Source organism: Heteronotia binoei, chromosome 19 (genome assembly GCF_032191835.1).
Source record: "Heteronotia binoei isolate CCM8104 ecotype False Entrance Well chromosome 19, APGP_CSIRO_Hbin_v1, whole genome shotgun sequence".
Lineage (NCBI taxonomy): Eukaryota > Metazoa > Chordata > Lepidosauria > Squamata > Gekkonidae > Heteronotia > Heteronotia binoei.
This window is the reverse complement of record NC_083241.1, coordinates 30,050,355-30,063,087: the sequence shown is the minus strand read 5'-3', so window position 1 is coordinate 30,063,087 and position 12,733 is coordinate 30,050,355. Positions and strand designations below refer to the sequence as shown.

The following is a 12,733-nucleotide window of genomic DNA, read 5'->3' as shown; positions in this document are numbered from 1 at the left end:
GGGAATCCACCTGAGTGTTTATTTCGGAATTCTGCCCCCTTTTCCCCCCTCTCTCTCTTTCTCTCTTTTTGGTTTAAGATGTCCCTTGTTTCTCATCCTCTCCCCCAAGAGGAGCCCCCATTCCATAAGACGTGGCAGGAACGGCAGGTAAACAGAGTGTCCCCCAAAGACCTCAAGAAGATGCCTGTCATTTGTGGCGCTGGGAAGACTTCCTCCTTTTCCTCTTATAGAAGCAGCAGCACCTGCGGCACAAAGAACAGAGGGAATCAATACAGGGCCTGCTGAAGGGGGGAGCGGGGCTTCCACCAAGCCTTCTCCTTCCCCACCATGGGACAGGATGAGCCGACACTGCCACACGCACGCTCCCCCCACCCCAACCCAAACCGCCATCACCCCCAACACCCCTTGCAACAATGACTTGGAAGGGGGACGTGTTGCCCCGATAATCCCCGTTATGGCTGTCCAAAGACTTGAAGAATTACTAAGCACTATTCCAGCTTCCAGCTTGACTTGCATTTTCCACAGCTAACAGCCTCTGGCCAGGAAGGCACCCTCCCCCCCCCCCCCCAAGCCTAAGCCTTTCCCCACGGGGCAAGGAGAGCTTGCGGAAGGACCCCTCTTTCAGCCAAACAGAGGAGACCGTTTATGGTATCAGGAAACGAACAAAGCGGAGCGCTGGGTTTGGACAAGCAGGACACCTGCAGACACAAAATGATAGCTGACGGATACTAGGGGAAATCGAAGGAAGGAAGAACTTCTTGGGCGATGCTGGTGAAATGGGCACAGCACCAAAGCACAGACAAGGGGATGGGCATGCTGAGAAAAGCCACTGTTGTGCTACAGAAATACAGTGAAGAGGTTGAAGAGAGAGTGCAGGAGAATAACTCGGAAGGATCCCACAACACCTGAAACGAAGGCCTCTGCCTCAGGTAAGATTTAGGGTAGAGAACTGGAATTTTCAAGGTAGCAAACAAGGAATCGTGTTTGGAAATAACATGGCTAAAGCATAGTGAATAGGGCAGAAGAGATTTTCACCTACCAGTTTAATCCACTATGAATGGATCACTGAAGTTTTATTGTTGGATTAAAACACCCAACCCAAGATAATTCCGTACAGCGAAGATACAGAACATTGAAAGGCCATCCAAAGGCAACAATTTCCACCTTCCTGTGCTATATTTGATTAAAAAGCCACTTCCGGATGGCCTGTTCTTGCAGTCCATATCTAAAGATGGAAAATATTCTGCAAAACCGAAACCAGATATTCTTCACAGCTGAAACAGTATGGTTTCCCACCACCAAGCAAGAGCTAAAAGAAACCAAAGTTCTTTGTATTGTGTCCAATTTTAGGTCCCCTTGTGTAGAAGAAATTGTGTTCTTTTTCAGTCTTTGCAAGGAGATACCAGCATTGAGACACATGCATGTAAACAATCAAGTTTTAAAAGTACCAAATCTTAAAGAATCAGAAATTGACTGCCTGGATATTGAAAATGTGACCAAGAAGTCTCTCTTCCAATTACCTGACACAGTTAAAATACACCTTCTGTCCACTGATTTAAAATACACCTTCTGTCCACTGATTTAATTAGCTGAGGATCTTAAGGATTCCCCTTCCACATGTTGGTGGTACACAGTCTTTTGCTTGGTTGATGAAATCTGTTTGAAGGAGTAGTTCTCAGCCTGTGTCTCGGTGCATCCCAGTTAGATGGGGGGGGGGGGAACAGTAGCAGCCCTCCCAAGACCCATTAAGCAAAACAGGGAGAGAGAGGCCTGGGCCACCAGAACAGGGGAAGGGACCACTGCTGTATGCAACCAGGAGATGAATCTGACGTTCTAGAGAAAGGAACCACTGTCAAGCCTGTGCAAAACCAGGAAGCTGTGGCAAGAGTCCCACACCACTGTTTGGGGAAAAGCACAAAGGGCTGGGGAAGAAGAAAGGCATCCATATCCCCTGTGGTGCAGGGACAAGATGAGGAAAGGCAAGCAACGCTGGTTACATAAGCAATATTAGACTCAGGTGGGTAGCCATGTCGGTCTGGAGCAGCGGAACAAAGTTGAACACCAGGGGCACTTTTCAGACCAACAAAATTTCATTCATGCTACTGGACTCAAACTGTGTTCCACCGCAATATCAGTATTTTAACAGCCACGCCTAATATTGAGAGATGCAGGCCTTATAACTACATTTCTGGCACTACTACATTTCTTTGCCTGTGGACAGATACGATCACAGGTTATCTTCTATAGCAATCTTTTTTTTTTTTTAAATAAGGAGGGTCAACAAAACTGGGGGACTTGCCCATCAGATGTAATAGACGGTGTTTACTCTTTCCTCCCTGCAGAAATGAGCGGACCCCATTTTCTATGAGAAAGAGAAGAGGCAGCGTATACTATGGAGGTCAAAATGAGGGGACGGAATGGATGTGATTAACATGTGGAATTCACTGCCACAGGAGGTGGTGGCGGCTACAAGTATAGCCAGCTTCAAGAGGGGGTTAGATAAAAATATGGAGCAGAGGTCCATCAGTGGCTATTAGCCACAGTGTGTATATATGTGTGTGTGTGTATATATATATAATTTTTTTGGCCACTGTGTGGCACAGAGTGTTGGACTGAATGAGCCATTGGCCTGATCCAAAATGGCTTCTCTTATGTTCTTATGTGCACCTCCAAACCCTGGTGGACCTCTGACATTCAGGAAGGACAGCAGCTCTGTTTGCAATTGTGCATGACCTGTTCCTTCCCTGAGAAGGCCCAACAGGAGGGAGATGGGAGCCCCTTTACTGGCAAACCGTCTCTTCAAAAGCTTTCTCTTCATGAGTTAATCGCTCGGCCTTCTAATCCACTCCACGTCCCGGGGCCGCTCAAAAGATTTCAAGAATTCATAGGACGCCTATGTATCTAAGTGGAATGTAAACACTAATACAAGACAATTCTCCAATATTAAATAGAGCTTTAAGTCTGAATCCTGGATGTGTGTGTGTATATATAATTTTTTTTTTTTAATTTTGGGGCGGAGGGCAGAACACATGGCAGAGAAACAACTCGACATATCTGGGTTTCGACATGGTGTAATTTTTAATCAATGATAAAATGAAACAATAACAGAAGCGAAGGAAGCTCTTAATATAGACGATCTGTAAGGTCCCCCGGGAGAGGCAAGTGTGGAGCTAGGGGTTGGCTTATGCTGCACAGATGGCCTCCACTTAAAGATGACACGGGCTGGACGGATGACAGAACCCGACAAACCAGTTTCTCATGAGAAGCCTGGAGTGGACTCTGCGTGGCCTTCACCTATGAAACGAATGCGGCATGAAATGAAGCAAGAACAAACAGAGTCGTGCAGGTCGAGGGGCAGACAAGGTCACTCCCTTCCGTGCCCATCCCCCTCGTCTTCACCATCCCCGTCTGCACGCAATACCCTCTGTGGCCACAGTAGCTACGGTAGACGTAGATTCTAATGCAAGCTGGCCATTTGGGTCAAAGGGTCACCACTAGGTGACTATCCCCCTCACCTGAGAATATGGGAAGCTTGCTGGTTATCCACATCTTGAGCAGTGTTAGAGACCCAAGTGTTAAGAAGATGATGATATTGGATTTATATCCCGCCCTCCACTCCGAAGAGTCTCAGAGCGGCTCACAATCTCCTTTACCTTCCTCCCCCACAACAGACACCCTGTGAGGTGGGTGGGGCTGGAGAGGGCTCTCACAGCAGCTGGCCTTTCAAGGACAACCTCTGCCCGAACTATGGCTGACCCAAGGCCATTCCAGCAGCTGCAAGTGGAGGAGTGGGGAATCAGACCCGGATTTCCCAGGTAAGAATCCACACACTTAGCCACTACACCAAACTGGCTCTCAGTGCCAGTTCTGGGGTAGGAAATAGATGGAGGTTTTGGGGGTAAGGCCTGGGGAAGGCAGGGTTTGGAGAGACCTCAGCAGAGTATTATGCACACATTCTGCCCTCTAAAGCTGCCGTTCTCTCAAGGGGAACTGATATTCGTGGTCTGGAGATCAATTGTAATAACAGGAGATCTCCTTTTGGAGTATTTGTGTGTGTATGTTTGAGTGTGTGTGTACACTTGGAAGTCCTGGTGACCTCTGGTGACTGACCCTTACTGGGGGTTTTGAGGCTATTCAGAGAGGTGGCTGAGTAAAGCCCGCCCTTGCCCGTCCAGCTCTGGTATTCCAAGGAGGTCTCCCACCCAAGTACTTGCCAGAGTTGACCCTGCTTAGTTTCTGAGAACTGATGAGACTGGGCTTGCCTGGGCTATCCAGCTCAGGGCTTCAGGTTCCAAGTGCGAACAGAGTATGATGTCTATTCCCACCCCCCGCCCCAGGAATTCTCTTGGGAAGGGAGATCTGAGCTATAAGTTTTAGATTTGTTAGTCTTTAGTGTTCCATAGCCCATGACACTGATTTTTTTTTTTGATGGGGTAGCAAACATACAAAAATCAAATTTGTTTTTTTCTGTTTCAGGGTTTTTTTTGGGGGGTGGAGCATTTTAAGACAACGGACAGTGTTACAGCTTGCAAGATGATGGCCTCAAGTGTGGTCTTCAGCCTTTCCAGACTAGAACCCACAGTGCTGCGAGAAAGTGAGATGTGACAAGAAGTCCCATGACACTGGAGTAGGGTTGCCAGGTCCAGGTTGGGAAATACCTGGAGATTTTGGGAGGAGTGGAGGGGCTTTGTTGGGAGTACAATGCCATAGAGTCCACCTTTCAAGATGGCCGTTTTCTTCAGGGAAATTGACCTGTTGCCTGCAGATCAGTTGTAATAGTGGGAGATCTCCAGCCACCACCTGGAGGCTGGCAACCCTATGAGTTCTGCAACAGGAAGGCCAGGAACCAGCCCTGAGACTTCAGCAGCCTCAAGTCCAGGATTGTGGGCAAAAGACTGAGCAGACCTCCTTTGATGGAATCCCAGTTCTTCCCAAAGGTCCCTCTCTTCCACAAGCACACCTGGCTTTCTAGTAAATAGCATTTCCTGTCCCACCCCACCTACACAGGATAGAGCTGGCTTCTTTCCTTCCCTGTGCTAAAAACAAACCCCCAAACCTGGCACTTTCAGGATAAGAGGCGGCAGGAATGACAAAGTTGCTGCTTAATGCATCAAGACAGGTAGGAAGAGTTTCTTCTTGGTGCAATGACTGAAGCATCCTAACCCGCCATTAACTACCCTGCCTCTGCAGTTATGAGGCTTCAGCATCGACTGCCACCCTCCTTCTCCAAAACTGCAGATTGCAGGATGGTGGCCATCTGGATCTGCAGGCTAGATTATGCAACACATTAGAGCAGGGCTATTTTTGTAGCAGGAACTCCTTTGCATATTAGACCACACCTCCCTGATGTAGCCAATCCTTCAAGAGCTTACAGCAGGCCCTGTAAGCCCTTGGAGGATTGGCTACGTAAGAGGGGTGTGGCCTAGTAGGCAAAGGAGTTCCTGCTATGAAAAAAAGTGCCCTGCGTTAAAGGTTCCTCTGCCTAGAAGGGGAAGCCCCACTGACACAATATGGATCTCCACAAGCTATGGCAATACCAAGAAAGAGAGTCCACCAACCTCAGTCACTGCAACAGGGCTAACAAAAACTCACTGCTGAAACGAAACAGCCAAACTCCTGCCCAGTGGCCAGACGCAGGGATCTCCCAATGTGATGCCTGTGGGCGCCACAGGAAGCACTGACACCCTCTCGGTGCCTGCCAAACATTTTTAGAAAGTGGGTGGGGCTTTTGCCCAGCAAGGCTTCTGGAGAGCTGCTGGGAATCTAATCACTGTGTGGATTTTTAAAAACGATGCTTTGGCAGCACAAGGATCTTCGCCATGCGAATGAAGGGAAGCGGCAGCAGCCATCTTGTGGCTGGCTCCACCCATCTGCAGCAGCCCGTTTGTGGCCGTGCCCACCGCGCTGTGTTGCAAATTCCCAAAGGGGCCCACAGGTTCAGTAAGGTTGGGGATCCCTGGGCTTTCACAAGAGTTGCATCTGTCACTATTGGGTTTTTTTTTTTTTAAAGAGGTTCAAGCTATAAGTAACTCCCATAACATGATGAAATTCTAAAATATTCCCTAGCTCTGAGATGCTTGTCCACAAGTTAAAAGTCTGTGCTGATGTTTATCTTCAAATAAGAGAAATACGGGGGCAATTGCAAGAGCGAGCCCTTGCCCTTAAGGAGACCTCCCTGTTGAAAACCCACCTCTCCCCCCACCCCCGTCGCTGCCTGCATTTAATCTGTTCAACCATCACATGCTCTGATTCACTCCCCCTCCTGTGTGGACTAGAGAGAGCGACTCACCACAAGTGGAGTATTTTCAGGCAGCTACAGAGAAATGCGAAGGGGGGGGGGAAAGGAAAGAAAGACAAATAAAAACACATAAAAAAGGAGGAAGAGCCATTTATCGTTCAGATGTGAGATGGGGAAGCACAGCGTGGCGAGTCATGCAAGCATGCAGTGCCGATCGGTAGCCACCCGACAGGATCTACCTGCCTGGCCACATCTGGTCACACCTGAGCCTCCTACAGGTTGCCTGGAAGATACGCTGTGGTTGGATGGATGCAGAAATAAAAGCAAGACCAAGCCGTTTCTCCCCTTCCCCATAATACTATTACTCGAGGGCATCCAATGAAGCTGATGGGCGAGAGGAAATACCACTTTACACAGAGTGATTAAAATGCAGAATTCACTGCCAGGGGATGAAGGGATGACCACAGGAATAAACAGCTTTAAAAGGGGATTTGATAAGATTCATGCAGGGCCTTTTTTTTTTAGCAGGAACGCGCAGGAACGCAGTTCCGGCTGGCTTGGCATCGGGGTGTGTGGCCTAATATGCAAATGGGTTCATGTGTGAAACAATGGTGATGTCAGAGGGTGTGGCTTAATATGTAAATAAGTTCCTGCTGGGCTTTTTCTACAAAAAAAGCCCCGGATTCATGGAGTATAAATCTGACTGTGTCTACTGGCCATAGTGACTGAGGGGAACCTCCACGTTCAAAGGCACTAGGCCTCTGAATCCCAGAGCCAGGCGGTAGCATCAGGGGAAGGCCTCAGCCTCTATGTCTTCTTGTTGGCCAAGGTGTGAGACAGGAGGCTGGACTAGACGGACCACTGGTCTGATCCAGCAGAGCTCCTCTTAAGCTTTCCTGACAGCCCAACAAAACTGTCTCAGGGCACTAGAAATCGCATTGCTGAAGGAAGTGGGCCTTATGGGACGTTGGCCATCGGAGCAGAAGAGGTTTCCAAAAGCCTTCAGGTTGGAGAACAAATTCTGAAAAGTTTCCAAGGAAATGCTGAAGACGACTGTAGAGAAAGGCCTCAGGGACTTGGTGTTCCCAGTTCCCAGCAGGAACTGAAGGGACTTGATGACTCCCTGCTTATACACCCAGTTTGGAAGGAAATTCAGCACTCATGATCGTGGTAAGGACTCCTTTAAGCGGTGGAAAGCTAGTCCAAGTGAGATTAATAAAAGGGAACACAGGCTGTAGTAAATCAAATGCAAGACTGTGATCAGGCGGGCAAAAAGGGACTATGAGGAGCATATTGCAAAAAGCATAAAGACCAACAATAAAAATTTCTTCAAATATATTAGAAGCAGGAAACCAGCCGGGGAAGCAGTGGGGCCCTTGGATGACCAAGGAGTAAAAGGATTACTGAAGGAGGATTGGGAAATGGCTGAGAAGCTGAATGCATTTTTTGCCTCCGTCTTCACTGTGGAAATTGAGAAGTGTTTGCCCGCTCCAGAACCACTAATTTTGGAAGGGGTGTTGAAAGACCTGAGTCAGATTGAGGTGACGAGAGGAGGTCCTACAACTGATTGACGAACTAAAAATTAATAAGTCACCAGGTCCGGATGGCATACATCCAAGAGTTCTAAAAGAACTCAAAATTGAACTTTTGGATCTCCTGACAAAAATATGTAATCTTTCATTGAAATCTGCCTCCATTCCTGAGGACTGGAAGGTAGCAAATGTCACCTCCATCTTTAAAAAGGGTTCCAGAGGAGATCCGGGAAATTACAGGCCAGTCAGTCTGACTTCAATACCAGGAAAGTTGGTAGAAACCGTTATCAAGGACAAAATGAGTACGCGCATTGATGAACACAAGTTATTGAGGAAGACTCAACATGGGTTCTGTAAGGGAAGATCTTGCCTCACTAACCTGCTACAGTTCTTCAAGGGGGTGAACAAACATGTGGACAAAGGGGACCCCATAAATGTTGTTTACCTTGACTTCCAGAAAGCTTTTGATAAAGTTCCTCATCAAAGGCTCCTTAATAAGCTCGAGAGTCATGGCGTAAAGGACAGGTCCTCTTGTGGATCAAAAACTTACTAATTAATAGGAAGCAGAGAGTGAGTATAAATGGGCAATCTTCACAGTGGAGGACGGTAAGCAATGGGGTGCCGCAGGGCTCAGTACTGGATCCCATGCTCTTTAACTTGTTCATTAATGATTTGGAGTTGGGAGTAAGGAGTGAAGTGGCTAAGTTTGCAGATGACACTAAATTGTTCAGGGTGGTGAGAACCAGAAAGGATTGTGAGGCACTCCAAAGGAATCTGTTGAGGCTGGGTGAGTAGGTGTCAACGTGGCAGATGAGGTTCAATGTGGCCAAGTGCAAAGTAATGCACATTGGGGCCAAGAATCCCAGCTACAAATACAAGTTGATGGGGTGTGAACTGGCAGAGACTGACCAAGAGAGAGATCTTGGGGTCGTGGCAGATAACTAACTGAAAATGTCAAGACAGTGTGCGATTGCAATAAAAAAGCCAATGCCGTGCTGGGAATTATTAGGAAGGGAATTGAAAACAAATCAGCCAGTATCATAATACCCCTGTATAAATCGATGGTGCGGTCTCATTTGGAATACTGTGTACAATTCTGGCCACCGCACCTCAAAAAGGACATTATAGCATTGGAAAAAGTCCAGAAAAGAGCAACTAGAATGAAAGTTTGGAACACTTTCCCTATGAAGAAAGGTTAAAACGCTTGGGGCTCCTCAGCTTGGAGAAACGTCAACTGCAGGGTGACATGATAGAGGTTTACAAGATTATGCATGGGATGGAGAAAGTAAAGAAAGAAGTACTTTTCTCCCTTTCTCACAATACAAGAACTTGTGGGCATTCAATGAAATTGCTGAGCAGTCAGGTTAAAACGGATAAAAGGAAGTACTTCTTCACCCAAAGGGTGATTAATATGTGGAATTCACTGCCACAGGAGGTGGTGGCAGCTACAAGCATAGCCAGCTTCAAGAGGGGACTAGATAAAAATATGGAGCAGAGGTCCATCAGTGGCTATTAGCCACAGTATATGTGTATATATATGTGTGTGTGTGTGTGTGTGTGTGTATATATATTGGCCACTGTGTGACACAGAGTGTTGGACTGGATGGACCATTGGCCTGATCCAACATGGCTTCTCATGTTCTTATCTGAGGAGGAGACATTCTCCCATCAAGCTGGCCCATAATGCTTTGGGAGCCATCAGGCTTCTTGCAACCACAACCTCCTTGTTAATTAGTGTTCAGCATGTGCTGAAAAGCCCTGACTTGGATAGCCCAGGCTAGTCTGATCTTGTCAGATCTCAGGAGCTAAGCAGAGTTGGCCCTGGGTTGGTATTTGGATGGGAGACCTCCAAGGAAGGCCAAGGTTGTGCCACAATGACAAACAACTCTGCATGTCTCTTCCCTTGAAAAACCCACAGGGTTGCTACAAGTCAGCGCTGACTTGACAGCAAAACAATAAAAGTGCTGAGAAGGCGGAAGGAACAGACTCCCTACCTGGAGGGGGCTTACAGTCAAGTGGGATAGGACAGAGATGGCAAAGAAAAGAATGCAAGAGGAGGCAGGAAAGAGGAGGACTGGAGTGTGGGGGGGAGACTCCCAAAACACCCTGCAGAGATGGAGAGGCTGCCGTTGAAGGATTAGAAAAGAGAAAATCTAGTGAAGGGGGCACTGGAAGGAGACAGAGAGATTTAAGGAGATGGAACAAGATGGGCCACACTCTTAGCAACTGGAGGTACGTTCTTCCAGAGGAATCAGCCAACAAAGAAACAGTAGGGGTTTTTAAAACTCTTGGAACAGAGGAGGAAAAGGGTGGATCTCAGAACTAGAGAAGAGCAGGCAGTTGTAGCATCTCAATGGCAGGGAAAGGGAGGCATCCCAGCATCCCCAGGTTTACAGGTATGGGACAGGGAGGGAATATTAAGCCCATGCCAGTTATGAATGTAGCAGCGACAGGACTGGGTGGAGCGTACGCACACACAAAGCTGCCTTATACCATTGGTCCATCACAGTCAGTGGCTCTTCAGAGTCTCAGAGGTCTTTCCCATCACCTCCTCCCTGACCCTTCCATTGGAGATGCCGGGGATCGAACCTAGGACCTTCTGCATGCCAAGCAGGTGCTCTGCCACTGAGCCACAGTCCTCCTTCCATGATCAGTAACGCTATTCTCATTTAAATTGCTCAGCAGGAGGCGTGGATAGGGCATGCAGGAGGTAGCCTTAGCAAGGAAACCAGAAAAAGCAAATGGCTCAGTGGCTGGCAGTCGGGGCAGAAAGATGGATCTGGGAATTTAACAGCATTAAAATAACAAGAATAAAGCAGAAGCTGACAGAGCAAATGGCCAGGCTTTAATGGGCAATAGAGGCAGAGAAATTAAAGAATATGCAAGTGAACCACAGTGCTAGAAGTACAATATGAGATTAGGATATACAGAAGAGCCCCAAATATGGTGAGATGGAGATACAGAGAAGAAGGTTTTTATACCCCATTTTCTCTACCCAAAGGAGTCTCAAAGTGACTTTCCCTTCCTCTCCCCACAACAGGCACCTTGTGAAGTAGGTGGGGCTGAGAGAGGACTGTGACTAGCCCAAGGTCACCCAGCAGGCTTCGTATAGAGGAGTGGGGAATCAAACCTAGCGCTTCAGATTAGAGTTCGCTGCTCTTAACCACCATGGACCCCTCGCTAACAGTCAGTTTAGCGAAGCTGATCTGGCAAAGAAACAAGGACGAGAGCAGAAGAACAAGATGTGAAATTAAGGATAGCGAAGGAATACGCTAAAGGAAAGCCAAAGGATTATCAGGAGGATCTAAGGAGGAAAGGGCTGAAACTACCAGGACCCAGATCTTCCCCAGTATCTGCCACCTGAAAGATCCTGTAACTGGAAAGAAAACTTAACCTGGGATGTTCTACATGCAAAACAGGTGCTCTAAGACGGACCAGAAGTCCCGAAAAGAGCAGGGGGAAGAAGGCAACATCCTGATTAGAAATAAAACCCAAACAGAAGCTCTGGGGCGTTGCAGAGTTTAGTATCCAAGTCACACAAACCCAGCCTGATCTGATCCAGAGTTAGGTGTGTATTTCTGCACAGGATCGCAGCCTTAGATAACTGTATAACAATGAGGATACCTTGAATGGGAAGCCCTGGAACCTCAGGCAGGCTGAGAAATCTCTACATACCCAGATCACAGAGGCGGATTCTAGCAGGAACTCCTTTACATATTAGGCCACACACCCCTGATGTAGCCAATCCTCCTGGAGCTTACAAAAAAAGAGCCACATCAGGGGGTGTGGCCTAATATGCAAAGGAGCCCCTGCACAAAGGAATGAGAGACAGCAAATACAATGTTTCATGGAGGGGGGAGGGAGCCCAGCATAGAGGACACAAAGGGTTCTGAGCAGCAACCAAAAAACCTTTACATCAAAGAGGACCTAAGGAGAACCCAGGGAACGTGAATGCCTCATGTGTTTCCCCCTGGAAGAGAACTTTCTTTCCAGAACCAGGACACAGGACTGGGATAAAGAACAGCATTTCATCTCAGGAGAAAGGGGGGAGGGAGAGAATAGCATCTCCCACTAATTTTTAGATTTGAGTCCAGAAGCACTTTAGGAGATTAGCAAGATTTTCAAAACTTTCAAGAGTCAAAGCTTCCCTGAGTAGGAATGGAAATCTCAAAGTCTTTTTACACTAGTCAGAAGGCAGGAGGGGCTGCTGCACAGAATGCCTGAAAAGGAGGCAGAAGGACAACGCCTATTGTCATTGGCTTGATTAGAGCAGAGAAGAAATGCTGGGAGGGGGGGAGGGAAGTAGCATCTGTAGTGAAATAAGAATCCTGTGAATTCAACCCTGGGGTGGGATTGGGGGGGGGGGTCCATTGTTCTGAGCTCCAGCAATCTCGCACCGTGATTTCCCTTGGAACAGGGGTGTCCAAACTGGCTCGGGAGCCACAAGTGGCTCTTTCACATGTATTGTGTGGCTCTTGAAGCCCCCACTGCCCCATTGGCCGGCTTGGAGAAGGCACTTGTCTCTTTAAATAGCTTCTCCAAGCCAAGCCAGCAGGGCAGCTTGGAGAAGGCATTTAAAGTTAAAGTTGCTTTCTTTTCACCTCTCCCTCCCATCTATTTGCTTTCCTTCCTTCCTTGTGGCTCTCAAACATCTGATGTTTATTCTATGTGGCTCTTACATTAAGAAAGTTTGGCCGCCCCTCTCTTGGAAGTTTGTCTGAGGACTTTACAAGCGTTCCTTCCTTGTGACGCCCCTCCCACCTTCAGAATGGGATATAAAGACTCCAGAGATCTCTGTTCCTACTAGCATCTGACAAAGGGAGCACCGACTCTTGGCAGCCTTTCTCCTGAAAACCTTGTTGGTCTCTGAAGTGCAACTGGACTCCAATTTAACTCTTCCAGTGCAAACTGACACGGCTGCCCTCTGAAACTGTCCCACTAAATATCACAATCCTCCAAGCAC

At 47.7% G+C, this 12,733-nt stretch overlaps 1 protein-coding gene across 1 annotated transcript in view; it reads right to left on the bottom strand.

Annotated features, from left to right (window-relative positions):
* CSNK1G1 (casein kinase 1 gamma 1) overlaps positions 1–12,733 on the bottom strand; it is a 55,347-nt gene continuing 42,614 nt past the window's right edge. Inside the window, exon 13 of the mRNA XM_060260085.1 lies at positions 1–242. Coding sequence (XP_060116068.1) covers positions 188–242 — 55 coding nt within the window. The 3' untranslated portion in view covers positions 1–187. The remainder of the gene's footprint in view (positions 243–12,733) is intronic.